The sequence below is a fragment of the Electrona antarctica genome, assembly GCF_951216825.1.
Source record: "Electrona antarctica genome assembly, chromosome: 18".
Taxonomy (NCBI): domain Eukaryota; kingdom Metazoa; phylum Chordata; class Actinopteri; order Myctophiformes; family Myctophidae; genus Electrona; species Electrona antarctica.
Window position 1 is genome coordinate 46,262,064 of NC_136799.1, and position 20,399 is coordinate 46,282,462.

At 45.0% G+C, this 20,399-nt stretch overlaps 1 protein-coding gene across 2 annotated transcripts in view; it reads left to right on the plus strand.

The window, feature by feature from the left end:
- Window positions 1–20,399, plus strand: part of nbas (NBAS subunit of NRZ tethering complex) — a 118,829-nt gene that overhangs the window by 58,377 nt on the left and 40,053 nt on the right. For both annotated transcript variants that reach the window (XR_013792341.1, XM_079529003.1), the window contains exons 24-35: window positions 773–958; window positions 2,170–2,343; window positions 4,907–5,040; window positions 6,185–6,247; window positions 7,128–7,250; window positions 7,616–7,718; window positions 13,000–13,077; window positions 15,318–15,472; window positions 16,317–16,429; window positions 17,608–17,721; window positions 18,303–18,416; window positions 20,034–20,191. Coding sequence is in view for 1 of the 2 variants with exons in the window: in XM_079529003.1 (XP_079385129.1) it covers window positions 773–958; window positions 2,170–2,343; window positions 4,907–5,040; window positions 6,185–6,247; window positions 7,128–7,250; window positions 7,616–7,718; window positions 13,000–13,077; window positions 15,318–15,472; window positions 16,317–16,429; window positions 17,608–17,721; window positions 18,303–18,416; window positions 20,034–20,191 (1,515 nt within the window). In the remaining variant the exon portion in view is untranslated. The remainder of the gene's footprint in view (window positions 1–772; window positions 959–2,169; window positions 2,344–4,906; window positions 5,041–6,184; window positions 6,248–7,127; window positions 7,251–7,615; window positions 7,719–12,999; window positions 13,078–15,317; window positions 15,473–16,316; window positions 16,430–17,607; window positions 17,722–18,302; window positions 18,417–20,033; window positions 20,192–20,399) is intronic.

A 20,399-nucleotide genomic window follows, 5' to 3' on the forward strand; every position in this document is an offset into this window, starting at 1 on the left:
TTTAGCTGCGCTGCACTGTTATGCTGAAATTAGTTGGCCTAAAGAATTCTGAGGCATCATGGCGGCGGGTTACTGCAGCCAATGAGAATGATAGCTTGCTAGCACTGCGCAAAAAGCATGGAATACGGATCTGTATGTTACAAGAAACTCCCGTTAAACTTTCCAACAAACTCCGGTAAACTCCCGAATTGTACCATCACACCTGTGTATTACCCTATATTAACTGTATATGCCTGCTAAACTTGAGGTTTACGGGCAAATCTAGTGCCCGTAATTGCCCGTTAACTCCTTTTTTCACGCAGTGTAGTACGGGCACTACGGCAGCCAATGAGAGAGATGGCTTGCTAGTACGGGCACCACGGCAGCCAATGAGAGAGATAGCTTGCTAGTCCAGAAAGACAAAACGATTGTTCATAAACCAGCTCCGCTGTGCTTCACACAGCAGCTGGTAAAAAACAATAATTATTCCAAACAACTAAAACTAAACAAATGTGCCACTCAAAAATCCAAAACTAGTATAACCTTGGTGCTCTGTCATTGGTCGGTTCAGGTGGACTGTGTTCTCTGTCATTGGTTGTTTCAGGTGGACTCTGCTATCTCATTGGTTGGTTCAGGTGAACTGTGCTCTGTCATTGGTTGGTTCAGGTGGAGTCTGCTCTCTCATTGGTCGCTTCAGGTGTTCTGTGCTCTCTCCTTGGCTGTCTCAGGTGGACTGTGCGCTGTCATTGGTCACTTCAGGAGGTGTTCTGTGCTCTCTCCTTGGCTGTCTCAGGTGGACTGTGCGCTGTCATTGGTGCGTCTGGGGAAGGAGCGTGACATCCCGGGGCTGGAGGGGCTGTGTGACGACCTGGTTACCATGGAGACGCTGGTGTACGAGACGCGCTGCGACCTTAGCGTCACGCTGCGGCACCTGCAGCAGCTCAGTGACATCGACAAGCTCCGCCTCCTCATGAAGAACGTAAGCCACGCCCCCTCCTCCGACACCATCTTGGGCAGACTCTTCACATACTAGAGCATGTCTGAAATAAATGTCAGAGCTGAAATTGACATGTAAATATGAAATGAATGCTTAAACATGTAGCTAGGTGTAATGTTAGACCACAGAAGTTAAACTTTCAGGCCTGTTTTCTCATCTCTGCAAGACATTACTCTATAAGCCATATCTCCAAAACTCTGAAAACTGCTGGGTCAAGCTGAACAACCAATATGTCAATTTGAAGCTATGTATGATTCTCTGCTTTCACATGACATGAAACTTAGCCTCGGTCAGAATCGGTCACATATAATTGATAATCACAGTTCATATCGAATCGGCACCCTAGGTATCGATGTCGTATCGAATCTGGGGGATAAGTGAATCCCCTAAGGCCAAATTCCAATACCCCAAAATCTCGGCCACTCGCTCACTCACACTCGGTCACTCCAGCATGGCAAATTATGGTGAAATTGCTGACCTGCCGAAATATGTTGCCATCTTGTGGACTTCACACAACTTACATGGATCGATCAAGCCATAATGCTACTTACGTTAGCATCGGGTAGCTAGCTGTTGTTGTCACAACACTGGGTCGCCCATCTTAGGTCGTCGGCACCATAATAATCCATTCTATCCGTTTCTTTCAATCGCCTGTCTCTCCTATTCCTTGTCCCAGATGGCATTTTGGGTCAAAACAACGTTTCTTTGACGGCACAGAGCCGACAATGTGGACTCCTCCAGTGCTCCGGTATAGATCCATTTTGTTAAATAAGGCCTGTCCAGGACCCGATTCACTTACTCGTTTATGTTCACTTCCGGAAGTCTGGAAATGTGGCTTTTCAAAATAAGAGCTCAACTGGGAAATATTCTGGCGTGAATTTGATCCTCAATAAATGCTAGCGGGCAAAGTGTTAAATACGCGGCCTGAATACCGCTATAGGTTGAACTCTGCTAATGAACAAACTGCAGCGATTTGCGTTCGGACCGACGGACACTGACATTATGTGATTGTCTACACGATTGTCACACATTTCAGCAGGTCACCAATTTCACCGTAACACTGTGAGGCCGAGTGGCCAATATTTTGGGTATTGGAATTCGCTCTAGTCAAAACCCTCCTCCTCCAACATTTTGTGCAAACGTGTCTTCCTCACTTCCTGTGCGTCTGCCATATATCCCCCCCCGTCCCTCAGTCTCCTGCGGAGCGCTACGTGAAGGACGCGTTCCAGTGGATGATGCCCTTCCTCCACCGCTGTGAGAGACAGACGACCGGGAGCTCCAAGACGCTGCTCAGAGAATACCTGGTCGGTCTGGCCCTGACGGACCTCACGCTGCCTCTGGGGGTGTTCCAGCACTGTAAACCTGACGTGAGTAGAGAATACCTGGTCGGCCTGGCCCTGACGGACCTCACGCTGCCTCTGGGGGTGTTCCAGCACTGTAAACCGGACGTGAGTAGAGAATACCTGGTCGGTCTGGCCCTGACGGACCTCACGCTGCCTCTGAGAGTGTTCCAGCACTGTAAACCTGACGTGAGTAGAGAATACCTGGTCGGTCTGGCCCTGACGGACCTCACGCTGCCTCTGGGGGTGTTCCAGCACTGTAAACCGGACGTGAGTAGAGAATACCTGGTCGGTCTGGCCCTGACGGACCTCACGCTGCCTCTGGGGGTGTTCCAGCACTGTAAACCGGACGTGAGTAGAGATTACCTGGTCGGTCTGGCCCTGACGGACCTCACGCTGCCTCTGGGGGTGTTCCAGCACTGTAAACCGGACGTGAGTAGAGAATACCTGGTCGGTCTGGCCCTGACGGACCTCACGCTGCCTCTGGGAGTGTTCCAGCACTGTTAACCGGACGTGAGTAGAGAATAGCTGGCCCTGACGGACCTCACGCTGCCTCTGAGACCCCCTTTCCACCGGTTGGGAACCGGTTCAGTTCTTTTTGGTCCATGAGCCAGAGCTCCAAAATTGGTGGGAAAAACTAGACCTATATGAAATTGTTTATAGGATCAATTAGGCATGTAACGATATATCTTATATCGATATATATCGATATTAATCCCGGCGATATGAATCGATTCATTGACATTAAAATCGATTTTCAAAAAAAATGTTTTTTTTTGGGGGGGCTAGTGTGTGATGTGAAATGTGAGCTTTAGTCATATTCCATCATATTCAAGTGCTTTTGGAGAGAAATGATAGTCACTTTCAGTAGTAGAGCACTGTAGAGGGGAGCTGTGTGTGTCTGAGACTGTGCCCAGGTGATGATGGTCGTTGATGCTCATCAAGGAAGGCAATTATGTTTCTGCACTGTCAAAAGTAATGCTACTTTTTTGCAATGTAGTTAAATAAAAAATCTCAGGGGGGAAGATAAATTATATAAAATTTAAAAAACGGTAATTTTTCTTTAAAATATATATATTTTTTAATATCGTAAAAAATCGTATCGTGAACCTCATATCGTGATACGAATCGTATCATGAGTTGAGTGAATCGTTACATGCCTAGGATCAATACAAGTAAATTAATACATGATAACCCTTCCACAGTAGTAGCTTTTTCATATTTTCGATTATTTTGCATTTGCAGATTTAAAAATCACACCCGTGTGAACAGAGTGGTGCAAGGTCATATATAGCCGGATCAGCTGTGGTCTGACGTAATGTCAGTGACCATAGTAACCATGCTCATTTATTTGGGTCCCACGTACAGGTACACACATACATAGACACATAGACACATAGATACAGACAAAGCTGGTTGTTGGAGTGGTTTGCACCACTCAAAAATGTAAAATTTGTAATAGCATACATCATTGTCTTCGTGTAAGTACTCAATTTGGGAAGTTTCATGGTGATAACAATCTAATATACGTATGGTTTTGCACACTCAATTCATAATCAACGCTCCAATTTTGGAGCTCTGGCTCATGGACTAAGAACCAACAATAACTGAACCCGGTTCCCATTGGGAACCAACCGGTGGAAAGGGGGTCTGAGAGTGTTCCAGCACTGTAAACCTGACGTAAGTAGGGAATAGCTGGCCCTGACGGACCTCACTGTGAACGCACGCACGCACGCACGCACGCACGCACGCACGCACGCACGCACGCACACACACATGCACATACACGTGTGACATGTACCAGAGTAGCATTCCTCTCCTCTCAATCCATCTCAGTTTGATTCAAAGCTACTTTCATTGACATGGGGACCATGTGTCTACACCGACAAGCGTGTCAAATGAAACGCACGTATACAATGTACTATGCATGCATATACAGCAGTGGTCTGCACCCTTTTTGAAACAAAGTGCCATGTTTTTACTTCCTAGATCAGGGGTTCTCAACCCGTGGGTCGCGACCCCTCGGGGGGTCGCCAAATTAGTTTGGGGAGTCCCCAAATTATTTAAAAAAAAAATATATTTTTTTTTCACGATTTTTCAAAAATAGCAGACCTACAAGCTCGTAGCGCGCCACTCGGTGGCGCGCTATGAGCTTGTAGATCTGCTATTTTTCAATGGCTAAATTATATAATGCTTAAAACACCAAAAGGGGTTCCCGCCCAAAATGGGTTAAGGTTATTGTAGCAGTCAATTTATATTGGGGGTCTGGAGGGGGCGGGGCGGGGGAAGCATTTTCGGGGGTCCCCGGCCAAAAACGTTGAGAAACCCTGTCCTAGATAGTCAGTGTTTCATGTAAACATTGATTTGAATGACATTGCATCAAACATTTCCAGCATATTTTTGATTGTTCACGGATGCAACCTTATTCCCTTCTTTTAAAAAAAACGAATATATATTCTCTTTCACAATGTTATAATGATCATTAGACTCAATAACCCACCTATCTCCCAGACTCCCTCCACTGTCAGACTTATCAGTTTGAGTGAGTGTGTGAGTTTATTTTTTATTTTTTTGTATTCTCTCCTATCAGTGCCAACAGAAGATCATGGGCGATCCAGACCAGTTGATGACGGTGGCTCTGGAGTGCATCTACAGCTCTGAGAGAGACAACCAGCTCAGTCTGTGCTACGATATACTGGAATGTCTGCCTCAGAGGGGATACGGGTCAGTGCACGCACGCACGCACGTACAGTTGGGTGCCACCGATATTGTCCCTTATCATTTGACCCATTTAGGCCCGACCTCAAAATTAAAAAAAAATCTTCTAAATCCTCCAGTTTTCTGAAATAAATATTTTCACGATTTTTCAAAAATAGCAGATCTACAAGCTCGTAGCGCGCCACTCGAGCGCTATGAGCTTGTAGATCTGCTATTTCAATAGCTAAATTATAACAATGTTTAAAACACCAAAAGGGGTTCCCGCCCAAAATGGGTTAACTGTCCTTTTGCGCAGATCACGCAAACCTCAGCAAAAAGAAAAGGACAATATCGATGGCCTCCAACTGTACACATACTGTGTTAAGTTATGTATTTGAATCCGCAAATTACGATTAATTTGACAGGGAAACAAATATAACAGGGTTAACAGTTCATGGTCAGCTAAGGATACACATGGCACCTCCCCCTCCACACAGAATCTTCCTAGAACAGCCGAAACGGAGCAGTATTTGTCAAGTTGTTTGCTTCGTTCTTTGTCATGCCAGCTATTCTTAGGCCACTCTTGGTCAGTTTATGTACATGGCCCAGGCTTCCAAATAACAGTATGACGAATCTACATCGATACCCGAGGTTTGTTATGATTCCAAGTAATGGTTGGTACTTAGAATGTTTATCTTGGAATGTCTGGTCCATGTACGAATCAAAGACACACCTCCAGAATCAGGACATCCTTGTGACTGGTGTCAACAAAAACAACAGCAGGTGTATTTGGGATGTTAGCAAAGACATCGCATGCACAACTAAACCAATCGGGTCATTGAGATCTGGCCAATCAGACCAGAACCCAAAGCCCATGGCTTGTGAGTCCAGTTTTCCAGAGTCTTTCCTCCTAAAGCCCAGAAAGGTATTCTGGTCTGCGGCAGCCAGGGGGACCTTCCTCCTGCGCAGGTCCAGTAGGAGCGATGCCCTGGCCATGTCTCTGAAGGTGCCATCATCATCCTCATCATGAGCATGTGTGTACTTCTGCGTTGCTTTCGGAACTCGCCCTTAGCACAAAAGGTGTTGAGAGAGAGTGTGTGTGTGCGTGTGCGTGTGCGTGCGTGTGTGTGTGTGTGTGTGTGCGTGCGCGTGTGCGCGCGCCATCTTACAGACCAGAGACAGACATCACCTCAACGCTACATGACCAGGTGGACAAACTGGAGAAACATCTCAGGTAACGCACGCACACACACACACACACACACACTGTTCGCTAGACAGATTAGTTTAGACAATTTAGAACCATGGACAGCTACAGTTACTATAGAACCATGGACAGCTACAGTTACTATAGAACCATGGACAGCTACAGTTACTATAGAACCATGGACAGCTACAGTTACTATAGAACCATGGACAGCTACAGTTACTATAGAACCATGGACAGCTACAGTTACTATAGAACCATGGACAGCTACAGTTACTATAGAACCATGGACAGCTACAGTTACTATAGAACCATGGACAGCTACAGTTACTATAGAACCATGGACAGCTACAGTTACTATAGAACCATGGACAGCTACAGTTACTATAGAACCATGGACAGCTAGTTACTTCAGGGCCATGGACAGCTACAGTTACTATAGCACCATGGACAGCTACAGTTACTATAGAACCATGGACAGCTACAGTTACTATAGAACCATGGACCGCTACAGTTACTATAGCACCATGGACAGCTACAGTTACTATAGAACCATGGACAGCTACAGTTACTATAGAACCATGGACAGCTACAGTTACTATAGAACCATGGTTACAGCTAGTTACTATAGAACCATGGACAGCTACAGTTACTATAGAACCATGGACAGCTACAGTTGCTTCAGGACCATGGACAGCTACAGTTACTTCGGGACCATGGACAGCTACAGTTACTATAGAACCATGGACAGCTAGTTACTTCAGGCTGGTGCCTGCAAATCAAATTTTCAAATGTTAATTCATAATAAAGTGATAGTCAATGGTGTTGACTGATGTATGTGTATGTGTGTGTGTGTGTGTGTGTGTGTGTGTGTGCGTGTGCGTGTGCGTGTGCGTGCGCGCTGCAGTGTGGTAGAGGTCCTAGAGAAACATGGTCTTCAGAAAGCCATCTCCTACGTGAGGAACAGTCAGAGCAGTGAAGAGGAGGCTCACCATCTGATGGTCAAGCTGTGTCGCCACACCGGACGCAAGTATGTGCACGCACACACACACGTTTTTAGCGCAACCACATACATAAACATAAAGTGATCTCTCCTCCGCTAGTTCCTCCCTGACATTTTAATCTGACATTTTCAGTATAACGCTTAAGTCATTTTAGTCAAATTTAATTTAAAAATCGACCTATCGTTTTATAACGGACAATTTGCCACTGAGACCTTATGTCAACCCCTGATTATTTGTGTGTGTGTGTGTGTGTGTGTGTGTGTGTGTGTGTGTGTGTGTGTGTGTGTGTGTGTGTGTGTGTGTGTGTGTGTGTGTGTGTGTGTGTGTGTGTGTGTGTGTGTGTGTGTGTGTGTGTGTGTGTGTGTGTGTGTGTGTGTGTGTGTGTGTCCAGAAATCCCCCTGTCAGTGAGTCGGTGTGGAGGGCTCTTCTCCAGGACCTGTTGGACATGCAGCAGAATGTCTACACCTGCCTGCAGCCGGAGACCTGCCACCAGGTGGCGCTTCAATGCAACACACACACACTCTCTCACTGTTTTACATCCATCCGTTTAAAGCAGCGAGGGGGTTCCAGGTGGTCCCCAGCTTAATGATGGAGAGTTGGTAACCAAATTATATATTTAAGTCTTGAGAGTGTAAAATGAAACCAAATGAACCTTTATGCGTCCATTTGGTTTCATTGTACCCCCTCAAGAGTTACATTATCATTACACATCTTTCTGGACAAACGAACGGACGCACGCACGCGCGCACACAACCATATTTGACTGAGGTCTGCCAGCCTCCAGCTTTTCACCAGAGGAGAAAAAGTGAATTTATTTAGACCCTTATGCGTCCATTTGGTTTCATTGTACGCTCGCAAGAGTTACATTATCATTCTGCATTACTTAATGTACAAGAAGCCGACACACATTCGGAGAATGTAAAATAAAGCTCTCCTATGGTACCACGTCAATTCAGCATGGAATATTCTTTAGTTTTGGGTCTAAGGCGCTAAATGTCATCAAATGGTGGTCCGTGGCTCAAATACTGAATAAATAATGGGCCTTGATATGAAAACGTAAGGGTCTAGATGCTTGACGCGATTAGCGTCAGAAACACTAAAACGCTCAGAGGGCTACCATTCCATTTTAGCCCATTTTGACCTGAGATCAGATTCTAAAAAAAATCTTCTAAATCCTGACCGTTTTCTGAAAAAGCTATGTTTCTATGTCAGTCGTTCTTCGATATTTAAAAAATAGCAGACCTACAAGCTCGTAGCGCGCCACTCGGTGGCGCACTATGAGCTTGTAGGTCTGCTATTTTTCAATAGCTAAAGCATAACATGATGCTAACACCTAAAGGGGTTCCCGCCCCAAAATGGGTTAAATCGATTACAGATGCATCTAGATTCCAATACATGATTTATTCCCCCCTCACCGTGTAACTAATAAACAAAGGGCTTGCTATCCATAATGGAAACAGAATAATTTACTTAAATGTTATTACACTACAAAAAATAAATAAAACCAACAGCTTTCATCATTAAAAATAATGAATTAGAAAATTAACATTAACAGTTTGACTCCATAAAACGCGTTACCCGCATTTTAATCAAATATTCTACGCTGCCGAGATTGTTTTATTACCTTTGGAGCATACGCTGAAGTATTTGCAGCTTTCAACCACGAAAATCCGGCGAAAAATGGTTCGATGGTTTGTTATGATGAGACGAGCCAGCGGCCATGACAATGCGAAACAAAACCACAGTGCAGAGCAAGTTGTAGTCCTAACAAACCCCCCGTTCACTTGCATTGGGCTCAATTTCCCAGAAGCCCTAGCAGCCCAGATGATGACTTTCTGACTGATTTCCGGTTTCGTCATCATAACGCGACGGCCTCGTCATCAGGTCCCGGATAAATGCGCTGTTTCTTTTTAATTATTAACACTTTGATTGCTACAAGATCTCGACAGGCCTATTTGGATGTTGCTACCGTTTAACATTGCACAAAGGCCTTGTTCGGGGGCCCACAGCAAAATGTTCTCTTATAGCGAGAATCACACGCATACATCAAAAGAAAGCTGAACTTGTCCACTTCAATTTAAAAAATACATTTTGATTTTACCATGTTCCATTCTGGAGATATTGACCTTTTTGCAACACCTGCATTTGCCTGGAAGTGGTTATCTTGAACAGCGAGCAGAGTTATGGATGGTTTAAAGTCAGAGACATTGACAGGCAGATATAAAATTGAACCCAATAAATATCCTATACATCCTATACACCGAATGAAAGCCCTGAATGTGTACTTTTACGAGGAAAAGAGTAAACATTGATCCCATGTACAGTTAGACAGTAATTGGTTATTGAATGCAGCTTGTGCCCACCAGATAACTTCAGAGAAGACATGGACGTGAACTCCTCAATATTCACAAAATAAGGCCTATAGCGACATATAAATACTATATACCGTATGAAACAGAAGACTCTCTGCTTTCATAAGAAAAAAACTTCTACTGTAGTAATAATAAAAATCACACCCATGTGAAGTGAGTGGTGCAACTCTGTCCCATATTCTGTTCTCTGCTTATTCAATACAGCTCGCTATATACGGACTGAGGCAGAAAGTCATGTAAACCTTTTATTTACAGTTTGGTCTGTAAACTTCTACTGTAATAATAAAAATCACACCCCTGTGAAGTGAGCGTTGCAACTGTTCTGTACTTATTCACTACAGCTCGCTATATACGGACTGAGACAGAAAGTCATGTAAACCTTTTATTTACAGTTTGGTCTGTAAACTTCTACTGTAATAATAAAAATCACACCCCTGTGAAGTGAGCGGTGCAACTGTTCTCTACAGTTGCACCGCGCAATAAGCAGAGAACAGAATATGGGACAGAGTTGCACCACTCACTTCACATGGGTGTGATTTTTATTATTACTACAGTAGAAGTTTTTTTCTTATGAAAGCAGAGAGTCTTCTGTTTCATACGGTATATAGTATTTATATGTCGCTATAGGCCTTATTTTGTGAATATTGAGTACGGGTCCATGTCTTCTCTGCAGTTATATCTGGTGGGCGCAATGTGCATCCACCCAGTAACCAATTTATGACAGACTTTATGACAGACTGTACATGGGATCAATGTTTACTCTTTTCCTCGTAAAAGTACACATTCAGGGCTTTCATTCGGTGTATAGGATGTATAGCATATTTATTGTGTTTATTGTTATATCTGCCTGTCAATGTCTGACTATAAACCTTCATAACTCTGCATCCTTTAGATGATGATGATGATTCACTGCTTTCATTGTTTTGATCGCAGTAACATTGGGGGGGGGGGGGGGGTCTTGGGCACATTGGGCAGCAAAAGTCTTGATCGTACGGCTATAAAAAGTCCCATTCCACCGTTCGGTTCAGAACTATAGTATAACGGTGAGACGCGTTGTCATCATGAGCTGATTTTGTTTTTCAAGCTAGTATAGGGAACATGCCTGGGCATGCACGGTTTAGGACGCGGAAAAGTTCGTTATACATTACACCCGGGTCGATTACGTCCCCGACGCGTTCATTGCGGTCTTATCACTACAATTATAATGAATAAAAAAGCGTTACAATCACACGTCTGAGCGATCTCCGATTATGACGGCTCTGCATGGCGATACGTGATCCACCAACGGTAGACTGTCTGTTGTCATGGCGGCCCCTCTCGATACTGTAGTTCGTTTGTTAGTTCGTAGTATTGTAGGCTCGGGGATCGTTTGGTCGCTACAGTATGAAGAAGTAAACATGCATCTGTCCATGTGTGTTGCCGATCTGGTGCAGAATCTGCAGATCATGTGTTAGGCAGCGTAACAGCGTTCCGTATGTTTTTTTCCGAGACATGAGCCCCCATCTCGCAAGGCCCTCCTCCTGCAGGAGAAACAGGAGGGGAGGGGGGAATCGAGTATAAAAGCCAATAGGTGGAGGAAAGCCTGGTGAGGCGAGGTTAGGTGAAATTTGATTCTTTTCACTAGGGCTACATCGGCATGGGCGCATCCATTCTACACTGGTTTATACACGTAAAGCGGCCCGCCCTCCTGTTTTCAGGAGGGGAGGGGTTTTTTTTTTTTTGGTTTTTTTTTCTGATCACGTGAGCGGGACTAAGCAGCAATGATAGGGCGATGGTTCTTCATTGTCCGGGTGGGTAAAAAGATGAATGAAAGTATGCTATAAAAAAGTGATTGAAACGTATTGATACGTGATCCGCACCCGACGTTTGATTAATTGATAACGTATTGATACGCGATTCGCGTCGGCTGTGTTAAGCGAATTAATCGCATTAAACAAATAGCATGTCGTATTATGCAGCGGTGGAACACTGGAGTAAACAATTAGCGGCCGTCAAACTGTTATAACAATAGTCTTTTGACATTAATTTGTCCTCATCGCAATTCATCTATGGCACAATTGTATTTCCCACCCCTAATCGGATTGATGTGAGCTCTACTGTTAGTCTTATTGAAATCAGTGATGGCAGATTAATCGGCAAACACATCGGTATCGGCCGATTTGAGTTGTTTTTAGATTAGATCGGCATCGGTTCGATTAATCAATCAGACCGATTAATCGGTCTGTCTTTACAGATAAACAAGCCCAAAGTAACAGCTTGAACAGATCTACAAGCTCACAATATTAAATATAAAGGTACAGTATTTAAGTTAAATCTGCCTTGCCAATTAATTATATCGGATATCGATATCGGCCAAAATGTCTCATCGGCACATCCCTAATTGAAATGATATGTGCTGATTCCAAACTCTCCTCTCTGTTGCTCCAGGTGTATGTGGAGTCACTGCTGTGTGTTTAAACTAACCTCTCTGTTGCTCCAGGTCTTTGTGGAGTCACTGCTGTGTGTTTAAACTCTCCTCTCTGTTGCTCCAGGTGTTTGTGGAGTCACTGCTGTGTGTTTAAACTAACCTCTCTGTTGCTCCAGGTGTTTGTGGAGTCACTGCTGTGTGTTCCAAACTCTCCTCTCTGTTGCTCCAGGTGTTTGTGGAGTCACTGCTGTGTGTTTAAACTAACCTCTCTGTTGCTCCAGGTGTTTGTGGAGTCACTGCTGTGTGTTCCAAACTCTCCTCTCTGTTGCTCCAGGTGTTTGTGGAGTCACTGCTGTGTGTTTAAACTCTCCTCTCTGTTGCTCCAGGTGTTTGTGGAGTCACTGCTGTGTGTTTAAACTCCTCTCTGTTGCTCCAGGTGTTTGTGGAGTCACTGCTGTGTGTTTAAACTCCTCTCTGTTGCTCCAGGTGTTTGTGGAGTCACTGCTGTGTGTTTAAACTCCTCTCTGTTGCTCCAGGTCTTTGTGGAGTCACTGCTGTGTGTTTAAACTCTCCTCTCTGTTGCTCCAGGTGTTTGTGGAGTCACTGCTGTGTGTTTATACTCCTCTGTTGCTCCAGGTGTTTGTGGAGTCACTGCTGTGTGTTTAAACTCTCCTCTCTGTTGCTCCAGGTGTTTGTGGAGTCACTGCTGTGTGTTTAAACTCCTCTCTGTTGCTCCAGGTGTTTGTGGAGTCACTGCTGTGTGTTTAAACTCTCCTCTCTGTTGCTCCAGGTGTTTGTGGAGTCACTGCTGTGTGTTTAAACTCCTCTCTGTTGCTCCAGGTGTTTGTGGAGTCACTGCTGTGTGTTTAAACTCTCCTCTCTGTTGCTCCAGGTGTTTGTGGAGTCACTGCTGTGTGTTTAAACTCCTCTCTGTTGCTCCAGGTGTTTGTGGAGTCACTGCTGTGTGTTTAAAACTCTCCTCTCTGTTGCTCCAGGTGTTTGTGGAGTCACTGCTGTGCTCCAGCCGTGTGGAAAACATCCGTCTGGCAGGTCAGCTCATGCACTGCTCAAAGGTATGTCGGCCTCTGACCGTCCCAGAGAGAGAGAGAGAGAGCTATTTAACACTAATTATGCTGAGGAACCACGGGGTGCTAAGGACGTGTACACAGTCTTTTTTGTATTGATAAAAATATGTCGGCCTCTCCTTCTGCAGTGTACTCCTTGATGTTTCGTGCATGCACACTGCCGATCACTCCCTTGTTTACGGCTCCAAATGAATGCCTCGTAACTCTACATCTAGGGCGCTCTCCATGGTTTTGACCAAAAGCGCCATGTTCTGTCTTCATTTCTGACGTTTCTCGTTTGGAACATAAACGCTTCTAGAGAGACTTTAGCGTGACCAACGGAAGATTATATGCCTCCCGGTTTTTGTTTTTGTTTTTGGGGGGGTGGGGAATGGAAGGGAGTGGCTTTTCAGAGTAAAATCTGCCATATCTGCTGGCACTCTAGCGCCTTTATTTTGAAGAATTCCCCGGCAAAAGTAGTTACCACTTATTTGAACAACAAATATAACAGTTTGATTGATTGATTGTCTCCACCAGGCCGAAGGCATGGGGAGAGAGTATGTTTTGCACTCCGTCCGTGTGTCCGTCCGTGTGTGTGTCCTTCCGTCCGTCCGTTACCAGCTAATCTCCGGCACCGTTAACCCGGTCGATGCCAAACTTTGCACACACACTCCCTGGATGCCAACGATGAACCTCTGCCCCGCATTTTCCAGAACGGCCTGTTATAGCGCCACCATGAGGCAGGTTTTCACAATTTTTACCTAAAACTGCACCGATCTGCGTGAAACGTTGCATGCACACTCCCTAGAGGCCAAGGACAAACCTTTGACCTGCATTTTCCGCATCTGCCTTTTATAGCGCCACCAGGAGGCCGACTTTTGTAAAACAGATTTTTTGATCTTACTCCTCCAGATTCTGTCCAAACATCTCACAAATCGTTACACAGTATCTCTATGGTCATGTGCTCAAGTCGGATCTGTCCGATATTTCATATTCCATCCTAATTGGCTATAATTGGCTTTCACAGTTTGCAAGATTGCCCCGTTTTGAACATAAGCCTCAAATCATGAACGCAGCATGCAATTTACGTGAAATCTTTCACACATTTTCTTACTCGGCTGAGGAATATATCCCACCCTTTTCATATTGGCGTGTTATAGCGCCACCAACAGGTTGATTTTTGCAAAACACATTTTTGGAACAAAATGCCTCAAACATGTTTATATTACTCCTAAACATTTTGCCAAACATCTCACAGTCCTATCCTCCTGGTGGAGACCTGTGCCCAGAAGGGCACTTTTTCTAGTTGACACTGTTATGGTAAGATAAGGCAGTCTGTACTTTAACATGTTAGTGACATGTCTCATCACTTGGGATGTGAATTATGAATTCATTCATTAGTTTCATGTTTCATACATGAACACGTGCAATGATGGTCAACGGCAGCGCGTTCATGTGTTTGGGCCCAATCCATCCCAGAATGCACTCGGTTCCTACCCGGAAGGAGGAGTGAAATCGCCTCATGCGCTTTTGAGCAACTTAATGCAAGTGGATGGGAGGAGAAATCCGGTGACGTCTCTATTAATACATACTCTAAGGTCACTGTTCCCAGGTCAGCTAATAGGACGTACTGTAACATGTTATAAAGTGTCCTTCACTGATCCCAGGTCAGTCAGGACGTACTGTAACATGTTATAAAGTGTCCACCACTGATCCCAGGTCAGTCAGGACGTACTGTAACATGTTATAAAGTGTCCATCACTGATCCCAGGTCAGTCAGGACGTACTGTAACATGTTATAAAGTGTCCACCACTGATCCCAGGTCAGTCAGGACGTACTGTAACATGTTATAAAGTGTCCATCACTGATCCCATGTTATAACATGTTGTAAAGTGTCCATCACTGATCCCAGGTCAGTCAGGACGTACTGTAACATGGTATAAAGTGTCCATCACTGATCCCATGTTATAACATGTTATAAAGTGTCCATCACGGATCCCAGGTCAGTCAGGACGTACTGTAACATGTTATAAAGTGTCCATCACTGATCCCAGGTCAGTCAGGACGTACTGTAACATGTTATAAAGTGTCCATCACTGATCCCATGTTATAACATGTTATAAAGTGTCCATCACTGATCCCAGGTCAGTCAGGACGTACTGTAACATGTTATAAAGTGTCCATCACTGATCCCAGGTCAGTCAGGACGTACTGTAACATGTTATAAAGTTTCCATCACTGATCCCAGGTCAGCCAGGACGTGCCGGTCAGCGTGTCATTCCGGGGCAAAGCTCTGTCTCTCAGAGTGTCCTACGACAGGAGCGTAGAGCTGGTGCTGGCGGCGGCCAGAGAGTACTTCAACTCCTCTACGGCGCTGAAGGACCCGTGCATGGATCTGGCCAGGTGAGAATGCTTGATCGAATCCATCAGATTCTAAAAATGTCTTCTACATCCTGACAGTTTTCTGAAAAAGCGGTTTCTAATGTCAGTGGTTCTTCGATTTTTCAAAAATAGCAGGCCTACAAGCTCATAGCGCGCCACTCGGTGGCGCGCTATGAGCTTGTAGATCTGCTATTTTTCAATAGCTAAAGCATAACATAATGCTAACACCAAAAGGGAACCAAACCTGGAACGCACCTGTGTCACCGTCGCTTTTTCTTCTTTTTTTTTGTCATTTTAAACCCGTTTAGGCCTGATGTCGAAATTAAAAAAACGTTCGCTCTGTATGTATTCAAAGATTTGTGCCGCATGTTTACGATTTTAAAAAAATAGCAGATCTACAAGCTCATAGTGTGGCAAGTGCTGCTGTAAATCTGCTATTTTTGAAAAAATCGTGAAAATGTGTGCAAATCTGTGAAAAAAAACCTAAACAAAAACAATGTAGGTATGCATTCCATACATTCCACAGGGCTAGACCATATGGACCTATGACATCATCGACTTGCGACAGGAGCAGCCCCTATTGAGTGAAAGATTCTTTATTTATGAAATAAATAAAATATTTGATGCGTTTTTATTTTAGTTGCAGAGGGCAAGTATAATGTTTTAATGCATATTTGTCTCATTAGCCAGGGTTCCTTTTAAGATTTAGAAGACTTTTTGTTTTAATCGGCCTCGGGTCTAAATGGGGTAAGCATTGTGTAACTTACAATTAAATTGCATTTTGAGTCAGTAATGTGCGTGTGTGCGTGTGTGTGTGTGTGTGTGCGTGCGTGTGCGTGCGTGCGTGCGTGCGTGCGCGCATCAGGGCGTGTCTCCAGCTCATCACAGATCGTCCTCCAGCCATCCAGGAGGAACTGGATCTCATCAGCGCCCTCTGTCTGCTGGAGGACTTCAGTGTCAGCATCCTGCCACTGCAAGGTACCGGCCTCTTTCTCTTTCTTAAGACAAAAAGAAAGAACAAGTAAAGAAAGACAGACATGCCATATCTGGTTTGCTTCCCGTAAACGCCGTTTGCACGTTTAACGCCATTTAGGCCTGACGTCGAAATAAAAAAAAAACGTTCGCTCTGAAAGAATATATATTCAAAGATTTGTGCCGCATTTTCACGAATTTTCAAAAATGGCAGACCTACAAGCTCATAGCGCGCATCTGCTATTTTTCAATAGCTAAAGTATAACATAATGCTTAGTTAAAACACCAAAAGGGGTTCCCGCCCAGAATGGGTTAACGCCATTGCCGTAAATCAGTGGTTTTCAACCATCTTCATGTCGAGGGACCATTATTTATTCTGCATTTGAGCCACGGACCACCATGATATTGGCCTCTCAGACCCAAAACGTGGAATATTTTGTTGTCTTTGGGTAAGATTCTGTCCACAATTCCATGCTGTATTGATGTGGTACCATTTAGGAGAGACAACAGTCAAATGTTGATAAAAAAAATAACATTTATCATTTATGTTTATCCAATTATGTAGACTTCTTGTAATGTAAAGCTAAGAACAGACCTGTAGTGCTGTCCAGGTTGCTAGGCAACGCCTTCATCACAACAAGGGCGGGTGCGCACACAGCCGCACACGCCATTGGAATCCATTCAAAGTAGTGTCTCTGTTGGCTGTTTCCTCTGAAAAATACTCCAAAGTCTGTTTTTTTCTTTTTAGACCAAAAACAAGCTTGGTTTGCGTCTGATTTATCTAAACGATAGTATTTCGCTTACAAAAAGTATGTTTTGGGTGGATGAAATGACAATCGCAAGACTTTTTTTTTTTCTTGTTAGATTTTTACTTGGTTTCAAGGTGTTTTTGACTGTCAGGATGTAGAAGACATTTTTACATACTTTAAGTTCTGTAAAATTATCACAGATTTGTTTTAATGAGTTGTTTTAAATGCAACGATTGCTCTCTTCATGTCTCTGTCTGTGTGTGTGTGTGTGTGTGTGTGTGTGTGTGTGTGTGTGTGTGTGTGTGTGTGTGTGTGTGTGTGTGTGTGTGTGTGTGTGTGTGTGTGTGTGTGTGTGTGTGTGTGTGTGTGTGTGTGTGTGTGTGTGTGTGTGTGTGTGTGTGTGTCTATATGTCTCTCTGTGTCTCTCCCATGCAGTGCGCCTGCGGTCGAACCGTGTGTCGGTGGTAGAGCAGTGCATCTCTCAGTGTCCTACGGCCTACAGACAGTCCGCTACGCTGCTCAACCTGGCTGCTCTGCTCCGAGTGGCAGGTACATGCACGCGCACACACACACACACACACACACACACACACACACACACACACACACACAGTATGCTCAGTAGTTTGGGGTTCAGGGCCTCATACTGTATTTGTTTTGATCTCGTTGTCTTCTCCTGTGTGTTCATTGATCTCTGACTCACATCAAAGAGCCTGCTCAGCCACGCACGCACGCACACACCACACACGCACGCACCACACACGCACGCACGCATGGTAAGGCCTCGGGCCTACCATGCCGGCCTGACCGATCAATAAAAGAATGCTGAATTAACTAGCTTGTATTGGTAACTTTGACTACACAATAGCCTCCAAATTTAACCTCCTTGTATAGGCATATATTTATTAACCCACGATTATTCCATGTGTAATTCGCTTGCACAATGGGACAGTAGTGTTTTCATATAATAGGCCTACGTTTACCTTGCCGACATCACTTTGCCTCTTAAATTTAATTAATTAATAGCTGGACAGCTGACAGTAGGCTCTTAAAAAAAAGAAAAAAATATATATACTCTCTGTCTCTGTCTCTCTCTCTGTCTCTCTCTCTCTCTCTCTCTCTCTCTCCAGGAGATGAGGAGGTGAAGCGTAAAGGTCAGGTGTTGACCCTGCTGGCAGAGCAGGCTCTGCAGTGTCTGGACTTCAAGGCGTCTTACATCCACTGTCAGGACCTCATGCACGCAGGTACACGCACACGCGCGCACACACACACACACACACACACACACACACACACACACACACACAGAGGAGGTACAGCAGGTCGGCCAGTTCGATTCCCGGCTCCTCCTGTCCACATGTCAAAGTGTGCTTGGGCAAGACACCGAACCCCACCTTGCCTCCAGTGGTTGCCACCATTGGTGTGTGAATGTGGGGGAAGTGAGGACGCTTGTGTCGACTGTTTCACCTCCCAGTGTATGAATGAATGGAACATGGAGTATAGTAAAGTAGCCTTGCCGAGCCATGGGGCCCACAGGGCAGGAGCCTATCTCCTGTTTCTGTAGCGTGAGGCAGCTTGATGTACAAGTACACCCCCTGGACACGACGCTAGTATGTCGCAGGGACTTACCCCCAATCCAACCCTTGATGCTGAGTGTCAAGCAGGGAGGCACTGGATCTTTGGTATGACCCGGCCGGTGATTGAACCTCGACCTCCCAGTCTCAGGGCGGACACTCTAACCACAAGGCCACTGAGCTGGTGTAGAATTCTACAGTGTAGAAGCGCTACAAAAAAATCCAATTCATTATTTAATCATTTATTTATGTCCACATACGAGATACAATACAAGGACACAGATATTACAAGGTGCTGAAAAATAATGTTAAAGGAGCATTCAGTGATTTGGAAAAAAGACCCGGTCCACCCGGTAACAAGATGTGCACATGCACACGCTCTACAGTGGGGGAAGTACAACAGACCAACAGCACGTGCACCAATGCCCGCCCCACTCGATCATGATTGGAGGAAGGCCCCTCTCATCCTGATTGGATGAAGGCTTTGCCACCCAAAGCCCAAACCGAAACTAGGGTTTTTTGACCCCATGGGTTAACTGGGGACAGGGAGGAACTCCTTATATGGTCAGCACACTTTATAGTAGGGAGGATTATCCAAAAAAGAAGTGATATTTGAATTAAGTGAAATCACTGAATATACCTTTAAGATTTCACAGAATTGTGCAAGCTGTTCAGCTGCTTTTTTCCCCAAGTTGTTGGAAGGCTCTTTTCAATGTACAGGTCGTAGGCTGCCAAAGATAAACACAAGCAGATTGCACGTATAACCTAGCTCTGGAGCGGCTGGTGTTTAATTACTTTGGTCATAAAGGCTTCCTCTAAGCTAGAATCGAAGGCGCAGGCCACTTTGAGAATGGAAACTGATTCCGGCGTTGTTTTTGGCAGCAAATTTAGATTTTAGTTTTAGTCTCTTGAAACGTTTTCATGTAGTCTTTGACATTTTAGTCACCCATGGAATGTTTTTGTGTTAGTCTAGTTTTAGTCAACTAAATGTCATAAGATTTTAGCCGACCGAATCTACAGTTGATTTAGTCGACTAAAATGTGTTTTGGGAGGCCTTGATGCCGTCGTAATGACTGATTTTATACACTTGCTGAAAATATCCGTTCTACAAGGTCACAACGCGCCGCGCTGCTCACAGGTCACGCCCCGGGGCTGGGAGGTCTGCAGTCTCCTGGGACAGTGCTGATGGTAGTTTGGTCCGTGTTCTCCCCAGGTCACGCCCCGGGCTGGGAGGTCTGCAGTCTCCTGGGACAGTGCTGATGGTAGTTTGGTCCGTGTTCTCCCCAGGTCACGCCCCGGGCTGGGAGGTCTGCAGTCTCCTGGGACAGTGCGAGGGTTACGCTGACCTGGCCGCTCGCCAACAGCTGCTGGCCTTCGCCCTGACCCACTGCCCCCCCGACAGCATCCACGAGCTCCTGGGGGCCTCCAGTGACCTCCAAACACAGGTCTGTATGTCTTTACGTCTGTATGTCCGTAAGTCCACCTCCAGGGCCAAATTAGCCATTGGGCCAATGGGGCCGTGGTCCAGGGGCCCTTGGCTCCCAGGGGCCCTTCAGGGAAGATGTAATGCTCTGTAATGGGTTTTAGGCCCTGAAAAAGGACCTTCATTGGCCATTGATTTTGTTACATTTAGGTAAAAAAATTGATAAAAAC